The 12,963-nt window shown below is 32.6% G+C and overlaps 1 protein-coding gene across 1 annotated transcript; it reads right to left on the minus strand.

Annotated features, from left to right (window-relative positions):
- Window positions 1-1,105: 1,105 nt before the first annotated feature.
- On the minus strand, window positions 1,106-3,440 carry LOC134253702 (toll-like receptor 4). The gene has a single exon (XM_062736285.1). It carries the CDS (start codon window positions 3,438-3,440, stop codon window positions 1,119-1,121), a length of 2,322 nt encoding a protein of 773 aa, XP_062592269.1. The 3' UTR covers window positions 1,106-1,118.
- Window positions 3,441-12,963: the final 9,523 nt, after the last annotated feature.

Here is a 12,963-nt window from a genome sequence, read left to right on the forward strand (position 1 = left end):
TTCTTTCTACAAATGTTGAGGAAACTCGTTTGTTGTAATAATTTGAAAATGTCATATCATTCTATAAAATAGTTTTTAAATAAATGCATTTATTAAAGTGAACACGTAGAAGTTTTGTTAAGTGTATATTTTCTCCACTTGACTGTTTGGGTTCCATCCTGTCAATCTAAATCTCTAGATTTTTCCTTACTGAAGGGAAAATGGCTGGACATTCAACAGTATTTTTTTTTATTTATCCCCTAACACTGTTGCATATAGCATGTATAGGATGACAAGATCCTACAGTTATTTCACACCGGTCTGTGGAAGGTGTGTGACTCAATCTGAATGACTCGGTAGTGTTTTTTTTCCATATCTTTTAATGTTAAAGTTCAAACAAGAAAGGTCAGAGAGCGAAACGTGGCCTGAGAAATTCAGTTTCGCTGTAGTTAAAAGAATATTGAATTAGTATTCGAAAAGTTATATCATTAAAATGATGTTATATAATGCATTTTGCGTTGTAAACCGTTGTTTTCCTGTTCCTGATTAGGTGCTTACTGCTGAATATGCTTCAGACAAATTGATTATCAAAACCTGGTTGAAAAATCGTCCAATCTGATTAAAATCAAATCTTTGTTACGCTCCGAAATGCTGATGATCACTGTACGATTGAATTTAAAATTGTATTCTGTGGGTTCATAATATTTTTTTTTTGCTACTGTACTGTGGGTTCATAATTATTTGCTGCTTTGATTTCACAATTATATGAAAACGTTTTAAATTCTGTGGATCTATTTTTATATGCTGGGGTTCTATTGTTATATGCTGTGGGTATCATTATAATTCATAAATATTTTAATCAGTGTAAAGAGGTCAAATACACAGACATCCATTTTTAAAATCATAATACAAACACAATATTAAATTGGGCGTTTTAAATTCTTGTAACTACATGTATGATGCTAAATTTCAATTATTTTTCACAGCTAGTAATTAAAATGCTTTTGCATACTCATGAAATTCTCATTGGAATTATCCAGCCAAGTTTTCAAATAAATTTGAAATAAATGCTGTTACACAAACCGTTATAATTTGACAAAAATTATTTGAAATACACCATGCACTATACATTCTACAGATTATACATTCTTAGCGGTTTCGATAACTTTTCTCCAAAACATTGCGTCACAGTATTCGTCGTCTGGGAATTCAATATATGATTTCTCTTTTATAACATTCATAATTTGTAATGGAATTTTGCCAGCAGGAATTGGTTTATAAAAGATAATCACCAGAACACTCTGGTCATCGCGGGAATATATCTCTTCCATTTTAGCGATGTGCATTTCATACATACACCAGCTGGAGTTGATGAAATTTGGAGATAAAATAATTATTGTTTTCCTGCTTTTGTTGACGGCGGTGATGATGTTCTCGGCAATGTCATACCCTGGGACAAAATCTCGATGGTGAATACATAAACGTATTTCATTATTTCTTTCAAATTCCCAAATCATTTTCTGAACAAACGGCAAATCTTCATCGGCATAGGAAACAAAGGCATCGTATTTAAAATTTGATTGGCTATCACTTCTAACAGCTTTATATCCATGATAACGACTTTTCGTCATGTAAAAGAAGTATCTTAGTTTCCATCTATATCGATAAAAGATTCCAATTGCCAATGATATGACAAATAAAAATATAAGCGTGGACATCATAAATATCAAAGTTGTGTAGGTATTGCATTTTTTCCTCAGCTCTCCAATTACTTTAGAGTTAGTGAAATTCATAACTTGTCCGTCATGAGACTCCTTCTCGCAAAAGTATTGTTCGTATGATTCGAATATTATCTCCCCTGATGTTTGACTATGAACTATCCATGTTAGAAAATTTAGGCTTTTGCAGGCACACAAAATAGGATTTCCAGAAAGGTTAATTGTTAAACTTTTTCCCATCCTATGTTGATCTATAGCTTTCATGTCTGAATCGGAGAGATATTGAATTTGATTCAAAGATAAATCAAGAACCCTTAGTGACCTTAAATATCTAATATCAAAATCAATTCCAGTTAACAAATTGCTACTGAGGTCTAAATATTTAAGACTTTCGAGACTTTTGAACACAGCGCTTGGTAAGTGTGAAATTTTGTTTGCTTTTAAATCTAAAACACTCAAACTTTTGAGATTTCTGAATATTTTTCCATCTGTATCAGACGAAAGACTAAAACGTAGCAAGTTATTGCTCAAATATAATTTCTGAAGAGAATCACCGTTTTGGAAGAAACTTTCATAGACTTTTGCACAGAAATTATTTGACAAATTAACAATTTTTAGATTGTTAACTCCACTGATTGGGCCCATCCAGGAATATAAAATGTTGTCTTGTAAATACAAATTTTCCACTTTATTCCTAGAGAAATTAAAGCTTTTTATTCTATAATGTAAACCGCTTTGATTGAAGAAAATTGATTTTAAATTCTCTGGTAATGAGATGTTAAAAACGATGCTTAATTTTTTTCTCTGAAAAATGTCAACCATTTTTACCTTCATTTCTTGCTTTATATTTCTTTTCAACCTTGATTTATTGCCAAGATCGAATGTGTTATGAGAAAGATCATTTTTTGATATAGAAAGTGAAGTTTTCTTCTTAACCAATGTATCATGACATGGTCTGTTATAAATAAAATCATAAGGGCTATGGGTTATACCTTGTGAGCTCGCTTCCAACCATTCTAATCCTTTCATTGAGGAAATATCAAAGACATAATAACCAAATGACAGGTTGTTATCAGCGATAGATACTCTTTTAAGACTATCAGGTAAAAATGAAAGTGCTCTATTTTCAAAAAGTTCAATTCTATTACTTGAAATATCAATTTCCTTTAAGTTGGTGTATCGAAGAAATCTTAAATCTTCTATTTTTACCTCTAAACCTAATCCAAATGTACAATGGATTTTATTCAAACGGAGAACTTCAATAGAAGAGTTTTGAAGGCTGCTCAAATAGGGCATTACCGGAAACGTAAGTTCAGGGTTGTCGGACAAATCTAGGTTTCTTATACTGATTAAATCTGCAAAAATGTTTTTGGAAAGGTTACTTGTAATCCTAAAGCGATTGGATTGCAATTTCAGATCAGTCAGCCTCTGTAGTCCTTGGAAAGCTTCATTGGTAAATTCATTTATGACATTATTAGAAAGATCCAAGTAATCTAAGTCATCTGGAAGTTTGGATCGGTTCGGAAGTCGATTCAAATTGTTATGACTGAGATTGATTTTCGTGACATTCGACCAGAATAGAGGTGACCTTGAAAGACCCAGCTTGGAACAGTCGGCGTAAATATCTCCTTCAGAATAATGACATCGACATGACGAGGAAGAGGCACATGTACTACCATTCACGCCACTTCTAAGAATTATCACCAAGATTGTTATTTCCAGCACCGAATTCTTCCAATTCATACCTGTTGAGTAATGATTACAACCTTGAAGATGAAATGATTATGACAATCAAAGTTTTTCTCTCTTGTAATTTTAATTTCTTTTTATTTTATAAAAAAAAAATATTAACCGTTGTAGTTAATATATGCTTCTATAGAAATAATTTTCGTACTTTTTAAATTGTTTAATATAAGGTTATCTTTAAAATATTGCTTATTTTTGAAATAAAACTTCGGTTTCAAACTAAATAATTTTGTTTATAAGATATTAACCACCCTCCTCCGAACAAACAAGTTACTTGCTCGAAAATGCATTCCTTTTCCTGCAAGTACACATCACATCGATTAGAAAGAAAGGATGTAACGGCTCAGTTGTATAAGCATATACATGTGAGCATTTTAAGACATCATTCTAAAGTAATCTAAAATCGTCATTTACAAAACAAAACGAATCTAAAATCATTTTTCTGTTTTATTTATACAATAAAATGCTCTCAGCACTGGATTTAAATGTAATATTGCAGCTTTTGCAGAAACAAATACGTATGCAAAAGCTGCAGCTGCAGCATTAATTCCCGTACTAGCACACACGAAGAAAGGCATTTTATAGTTTGAATTCATATCTGTACAAACAGTCATTCAAAGTGGGATTAAGTAAATGAAATGTGGTTATTATATAAAAACGTCATTGTACGTCATTGTACGTTTCATTGATGATTGACTAATTATGAAAACTAGTTTATGTCATACTAAAACGTTTAATGATTAAAGTTGAACATGCAAAGCGTATTTAAAATAACTTATAATTGTTTAATTTTAAATGTTTTTTAAACTATTAACATATGTGGGATGAAGAGACAATTATACAGATATAAAGTATACTTACGTAACATTATGCCTGTTACACCTTTAGTTACCTTCATGTTACATTATGATTATATTTTATAGAAGAACGTCCTCCTCCAAAGAACAAATAACAACAATCAATCTTTTCTGTAATTTCCTTTATAATAGAGTTCTTTTTCTCATTAATTGATTGGAAAAAACTTCCTTTTACTGATAAGATATTGCAAATTGATTTTGACTTCCTCAAAATGTCCATACACAGGTTAATCTCTGGCGATATTTTTTATCTTAAAGCTTCTCATTTTCAAACATGCCGAGATAAAAGGTTTCTCTTATCACTCAACTGCTCAATGGCTGTGACTTGATTAATACTTTGTGAACAACCATACGTTTTTGTTAGATGTATTAATACGCTTATATTGTTTCTATGATACTGGTCAATGACGATAGGGATTATTTTTGTTTGTATAAAAATATGTTTAAGAAGCGGTACTCTTTGATCCGAAGACCAAAAATTTTTCTTTAATGGATGATGTACGCTTGTAAATAACCAGTTTACATTTTTTATAACTGTTCACAAAGCAAATTTTACTTTTAAGGAGAGATATATTTTTTTTCCTCTAATTTATACCATGTACCAAACTGCATCAATACACTTAGAATAAGTTAACTAAACATCACAATTCAAATTTTTATTTCTGTTAAGAATCGAAATCATAAGTTTTTTCTCCCGATTCGTTCAAAAGCCAAACATGGATTTCAGTATTTGGAGTTTCTTTTTAAAACCCTACACCAAAAGGACAGTCAAAATCAGTACATTCTAAACAACTTGTACATCACAAACCACAGCCTTGATTGTGTTTCAGCAGCATGAAATGAAAAAAATACCCCTGTTTTTGAAAAAAAAAAATGAAAAAAAAAACAGTCTTCAAATTCATGTTATGTATTTGTACCTACAGTATTGTGCCATTAGTGATCGTCCAAATTCACGTGCAATGCGTATTATTTGGTGTTTTAGTAAACTTTATCTGCATACTATAAATAAACAAAGGTACTACTGTCAGAGAAAATGACGCTATTTTAAGAATGTCCTCGTGACTATCACGTGACAAATTTTCACGTCACAAACTCTCGTCTGCTGCGTATATTGTCAATGTAAACAACATGGCTCCTGCTCGGAAAGAGTTGAGCAATGATGTCAAAGAAACAGTTATTTCTTTGTATCGGACGGGACTTAAACAACGAGAAATTTCTCGAAGATTGGAAATACCCTGCACAACAATTACGTCTGTGATTGATCGTTTTCGGAAGCGAGGTAATATAGAAAATCTACCAAGAAAAGGGAAGAAGTCAAAACTGGATGAAAGTTTAAGAGATGCACGACAACTTTTGAGGCCAGTAAAAGAAAACAGAAAACGAAGTTTGTCCGATTTTACTGCATTATTTTACCAAAATAGAGTATATCTACTGTTTCAAAACGAACTGTGCAGAGAACTTTATATAAGCAGGGGTATTTCAGGAGAGTTGTAAGAAAACGAATCCGAATTCGTGAAGTCAATCGTAAAGCTCGGCTTTCTTGGTGCAGAGGCAATCGCTACAAAACTGTCGACAATTACTGGCAGAGAGTAATATTCAGTGATGAATGTAAAGTAGACATTGGATCTGACAGTCGCGTATTTATCTGGAGAAAGGTCGGCGAGGACTGGTTGTTTATCGCAACCTCCAACGCCCAAGTTCAGTTTGGTGGTATGGGGATGTGTAACCTTTAATGGTGTAGGCACACTTACTGTCGTAGATGGCAATATAAATGCCCAAAAATATATTGATATCATTGATGAGCACTTGTGGCCGGTTATTGTACGTCATTTTCCAAGGAATAATTACATCTTCCAAGACGACAATGCACCCATACATAGAGCCCGTTTAGTGCAAGAATTCAAGATACAAAATAACATTCACTCTATGGTCTGGCCAGCCCAAAGTCCCGATTTAAACATTATAAAGAATGTATGGCTCAGAATCAAAAGAGAACTAAGAAATGGCGACAGAATTATCACCTCTAAAAATGAGCTGGAGACGGCCATTAGACGGGTGTGGACTAATATCCCGGTTAACTACATCCAGAGTCTTTACAGGTCAATCCCCCTGAGAGTACAAAGAGTATTACGATCAAAAGGTTACATAACAAAATATTAAGGTAAGAAAGTTGATTGTTTATTTTTTATTCCAAGTTTTTTTTAATCAAGCGAGTTGCGCAATAGCGGCGGCCATTTTGAATTTGGACGATCACTAATGGCACAATACTGTAGTTTCACGTCCCTATCGAGAATTTTCTCTCATATGGAGACGCCAACACTTGTCGGTGGAGAGCTGCAAATTTTGTCTTCAATTACGTCCATTGAGCTTCGCGGTTTATAAAGCGACAACTGTCCCAAGTTGTGTTATATCGTATGACAAAGGTTAAAATAAGCCTCATTCTTTAAATTAATTTTAAATGACACTCCAAATTAATTGAATGTTAAACGTCACGAACATTGTAATTAATGACCTGCCTGACCATAGGTTCTCACGGGTAATGGGAACTAATCCAGATACCCAATCGTGTATAAAAGCAACAAGAGAGCAAAAAATCCACCGACACTCTTTGATTGAAAATATATTTATTCAAATTAATGAAATGGATTGAAAAGCAGTCATAAATGTCTATGATGGTTTTCTCCATAGCTGAAGGTACAATTACATGTACATTTAAACATTGAATGAAAGGTGTGAATGTACACAATGCATTATCAATTGGTACATATTAAGAATGAATCCAGAAAGGGAGAGAGAAAGAGAATAATAGATTTAAGTATAAGTCACATTATCCAACGACGGGGTATACGATGAGAAACCGATGCGTTTTTTGATGAAAATGGCGTGGTTGCCGGCCGGGCACCACTAGTGATCGGACGGCGACTGAGTCTTTTTTTGCGGATCGGTGGGGTCATCGGTAGGGAATAATTCGTAGTTAAAATTCAGCGATGTCCCCAACGATGCCTCACATCGCTCCTTATCGGCAACCCATCATTAACACATCTTTTAAGGATCGGCCGATGTATGGCCGAGCAGCGTCAAATATCCGTTGAATCTGAGGTCATCGGGGAGTTTAGTGGTGTTCAACAGTTAACGACCGATCATCAGTCGATGTTCGACCAAACATTGGCCCCTAGTCGACCGACATACGAACATTGTTCACCAATGTATGAACGATGTAATATACATCGGCTGATTATCCTGGAACATCGTTTTTTGATTAGCAATGCATCGCTGGGCCTTTGTAAGTCCGACCGGCAACCACGCCATTTTTCTCATAAACACCCATTCTCAATATAAGGGCACAAATGCCTCTCTGATTTTTTAAAAAATAAAGTTCAAGATAACAATTTTTCTATCAATTACCTTTGAAAGAAAGTATCTTAAGATTTTGTTTCCAGATTTTTTTTCATCAAATTTTAATACATGGAATAATGACAAGACGGTAAAGTAGAGAGTGATTTTATTCAGAAATGTAGCTTGAAATGTACGTTACTCTTTCTTCAATGTCCAAAAAGATATGTCCAAAAAAATGTAGTCATTAAAATCACAATTGGAATATCTCATCTTAACACCAGCACATCCTACCAACTCTGTCAGCAACATATTTTCTCGGCATACGAACGTGCGTTTGATTTTTCCTTTCAAAAAACAAAGGTTACTTTTTGACCCAGATGTATAAAAACATTTTTCATAATATATGCTTTAAATTCTTCTCTCTATTTTGTTTAGAGCGATCAGTTTGGAATCTTGTCATTTTCTATAGATATTGAAACTTAACATGTACATGTAGTAAAATTCTATTTTGAAGTTACTGTCTTTTTTAACATATATCCATGCCGATTTAGAAAACTACGTAAATATAACGTACATTTCAAGATACATTTCTGTTTAATAAAGAGCTTAAAATTCATCTAAAAATCCATCGTTTTGTTTCAGTTTATTCCAAAAAAGATTCTCTATGTAATCACATTGTCTTATATGTCACAATCACCACTATAAAGACACGATTGCCTCAGAATATGAGTAGGTAACGTACATTTCAAGCTTGTAATAATATGTAAATTAGTAATAAGTAAATATTGAAAAAAAAGCAATTATTGACATAAAAATCATTTCAATGAAGCGTTTTAACGCAGTAATATAAGAAATCATAATGTAACAAACGATGTTATTTGTCATTAACTACATGAATGTCACGTCACTTCGGTAACGTTCATTTCACATATTATTGGGGAGTCCCCTCCACCTCAGTTCATTACCATTCTTTTGTGCTGTTTCGCTGAAATTGACACCGGTCGTAGCCTAGTTACTTCTACCTGTGTGTAAGGGTACAGACCAAAAAAACACATAAGAGTCAGACGTATTTTTCTATGATCCAACAAATGCTCGTGTTTGGCCATTGAAACTTAACATAAATCTATTCCGAATATATCCATCGACAGTCTTGTTAACAATTTCATTTAGTATGTTGCAATATCGTTTGTCAAAACACAAAAATACGTGCTTTTCAGCAGATGTGGGATAATATAACCCAAAATGCAATGATTCAAACAAAACTGAGTATTGTGTGTCTTTCAGTATTTGAAATGTACGTGACCGTCTTGTGTTTTGGGATTATTTCTTTTCTTTCTTTCTTTCTTTTTTTTTGTTTTGTTTTGTTTGTTTTTTTTTACCAGTTATAAGCCTATGCATACCTTGCTTTAAATTATCAACAACAATTAAATTAATATTGACGAAAAGTCGCATATTAAAAGCAAACAAACTGCAAAAAGGTTGCCAAAGATGAATTTAAGACACTTAGAAATAAATTTTCTAGCATGTGGTAACAGTCTACCACATTTACGATGATTGGGGGTGCATTTAGATGGATTTATGTGGTCAGTTGTCAAATGGATTGTAAAGATAATTTTGTTTCGCTCGTGTAAACGCAATTCATTGACTAAATTTTAAAAAAAATGTCAGTTAGAAATACGCAAAATGTACGTTACCATACGTAACGTACATTTCAAATATAAAAATCAACTCTCTACCACAAGCGTACGTTAGACACGCAATATATTGATACTATTTGAACTTGCATATCATAAGAAATGCATCATACAGGTTTCGTATTCAGAAATATACACCAGGTATCAAAATTATATTACATATAATTGACCGTAATATATTTTTTTTCCTCAGCAGAAACGTTTCTTTTCATTTATTTTGGGATTTAGCCGACCTCCAACCTTTTAAACTTTCCTTTTGGTACACATCCGAGTGTGTGAAAGTATGAGAATACATGAAAATTCCTGCGAGATTCACTTAATTCGAATTTCATGGTAACGTACATTTCAGTCACGTACATTTCGAATGATCACTTTTCATGTAAAAAATAATTTTTAATTGTTTAAGCAAAACGTCTTTGCCAGTTTACAGGACACAAGGGGTTGCTTATTCAGAGTCGTCTCATATTTTCTACTTAATATATATTCTTAATGGAAGAATTATAGGTAACGTACATTTCTTCCTTATCTCTACGATTGAAAATGTCTTTCATTCCGTAAACATATTTATAAAAGTTGCTCAAATTGTTCCATTTCATGTTACATTAGTAGCACGGCATGGATATATGTTACATTACTCTAAGTAGGAGTAATTAATCCTTTGAAATTTCAAATTTAGCCCATCAATAAATAAAGGAGAACAAAAGTATCAGGTGTATAATCTTTGTGTTTGCTTGTAATGTGGTTGAAATAGAATTAAGCGACAGGGACATTGCACAATAAAAATTATTTATTATCACAAAGAAAATGTATTTATTGTTATGAAAAGAAATATATATGATACAAGGTTTAACTTATCAGAAAATTTTTACTTGAGAATCAAAACTATAATACACAGAGGAGATTCAGCATAATATTTGCCTCGGCGACAGTAACGTACATTTCAAATAGGCTATTATATTTGAATTTGGAACTCCTTAAATACCCTTTCAGATCGATAATTATATGAATTCTTATTCATTGTTATATGACTATTTATACTGTTGATTTAAAAATTACATCAGTGGTATTTCTTCTAAATGAAAATGAGACGACATTATTTGAGCCCTTATACTGAGAATGGGTGAAAACGCATTTGTTGTCCATCGTATACCCCATCGCTGGATAATGTGACTGATACTTCAGGGACTACTTGGCCGATGTGGACCGATGTTGGGGCATCGTTAACACCACGGATTACTACCGATTACCACCGGTCTACGGCTACCGGCCGGGAAATGTGACCTAGGCATTAGATAGATAAGCAATATGTAAAAGTCACTATTTTTTATCATTACAATAGATATACAGTCCCGTAATACCTTTAGCATTATAATAAACATTGTAAATATTGAATGATCTCAGTATGTAAATGCCTAAGCAAAGTGTCTTCGCAAGATTATTATGAAACAAAAGGATTTTTTAATGTTCCTCGGTAAAGTTTCTTAATTTCCATGCTTATCTATAGCTGTCAGTGTATGTAGGACGGATACTTGCATACCACAGCAAAACCAATTCCAGTCAGAAAACTTCATGAGGTCTATATAGTACGTTTTTTTTTTTAAGTTTGAAGACGGCATTTTATAGGTTGAAGATCTGATTGCTTTTAGATTTAAAATACGCAGTGTTGTAGATATCTGAATTTGTTAGATCTGTATGTGGTGACAGGCTAAGACAAGTATTAAGAAATATTTAATAAAAGAAATAATTCCCCGAGAGGGTCACCATTCTGAAGAAAAATAATATCTGAAACTGATGTGCAGAGAATTTTTTAAATGTTCCGTATTTTTGAATATAGAACATATATCTAAATACTTAAAAATATCAAAAATTTCCTCTCGGAAAAGTCAGCAATTTTCATATCTGAAAAATTAAAAGAATAAATCAATAAATGAAGGTTTGATCATCTAGGAGACGTCTATCTTACAGATAAAATTACACAGTCTTATTTGTACAAGACAAATTACACGGCTTTTTCGTTATTGTTTAATATAAGGATGGTGTGGCATACGCCCCAAATAAATAGCTGAAAAAGACAAATCTTTCATTTGGATAGGGGTACCATGTTTACATCCACTTCTCATTGAATTCTGGCCCCGCCCCATTCTTTGATACCCTTGATATATGTGAGCGCAAGGAGGTACATTTTTGTCCTTTGGTTGGTCATTGTATTTTATTGAAATCTACCTATATGTGAAAGGAGAAAATTATGCCTAATTGCCCTCATATGTTATGTTTGTAATATTTGTAAAATCTAGCTGGCCTTTTCCATCATTAGCAGAACAAAGTTTTTTTTCTGACGTAAGAATAATTCCATATGCTAATTGAGGAGACATTACTACAAAAAATCCAGAAACCTTAATGCTTGAAAAGGGGCTTTTTTACTTGTTTTACGAAAGACAATTTTAAAGGCACCTCAATCACATTTAAATGCAAATATACAATTTTCAAGCCCACAATTACAAACATTTCATTTATTGTATAATTTTCATGGCATGTCAAACGTTGCAATATTCGATCGTATCCATTTGTAAAAACAATTTTAAAAAAAACAGAAAAAATATAATAAAAATAATACCTCGGATACCATACAAATGATAAATTATCGAATACAAATAAGAAAGTTTGAAATACAAATAAGAAATTATAGAATACAAATTGAAAATATGGATACAAATGAAAAATTAAACAAGTTAAATGAAAAATAATACAAAACAAATGAAAAATGATAGAATACAAACGGAAAATGCACACCCTTTATTGTGCCAAAACCTGCCTGTTTATTCATCTTGATTCATAAAAGAACATATGGTCACAAACCAGGTCGAATTTTGCTATCATAGGGTCTCAAAAATATCGGATATGCAAAAATGCAACAAAAAAAGAAACTCTATTTCTAAATAAAGTGCCGCGCCACAGCATGATACGCCCGTCAAAAAAATACAATTTTCTTGAACAGTTTAGTGTGCAAAAAAATCACGTCAACCTTGATTCCACGATTTCCATGATTTTTCCATTCCTTCAAATATTTATCCATTTCCTGTGATCTAGGCATTAATTATAATAAATATTACATCATTAATAGATTTCTATGCTGGTTGTGTTAGACCTTTTCAAATGCCCATCATATTAAACAATATCAAATTAGTTTTAACATCGTAATCTATACCAAATCAATTTTGAAAAGAAAAGGCCTGGCCATCAAATGACATATGCTATAAACTGACCAGCACTTCTTCTGTCTAATCCCCAAAGGATACAGATAAGCCGCTTGATCAGCTAGCCTTCCTACATTGAACTCATTAATTAATCTTTAACTGGATGCTTGTCTACTACCAAGAAATGAATGGGTCTGCACTATCTACCATAATTTTTTTTAAACCTATAAAATATTCAACGATTTTTTTTTGGTTGAGATTTAATGTCCGACAGGTTTTAATATGTACGAGGGTTGTCCCAAAATTTCGTAGACTGTGCTCATATCTTTCAAAGAAATTAATATATCTTTATAAAATTTTCAGGGTTGATAAAGCGTGTTCTTGGCAGATAAATTACGAAGTTTTATCAAGTTTACCTGAAAATTTTTTGAGTAAGAAG

This window comes from Saccostrea cucullata, unplaced genomic scaffold, assembly GCF_032062105.1.
Source record: "Saccostrea cucullata isolate Sc308-1 unplaced genomic scaffold, CSIRO_AGI_Scuc_v1 ctg4238, whole genome shotgun sequence".
Taxonomy (NCBI): Eukaryota; Metazoa; Mollusca; class Bivalvia; order Ostreida; family Ostreidae; genus Saccostrea; species Saccostrea cuccullata.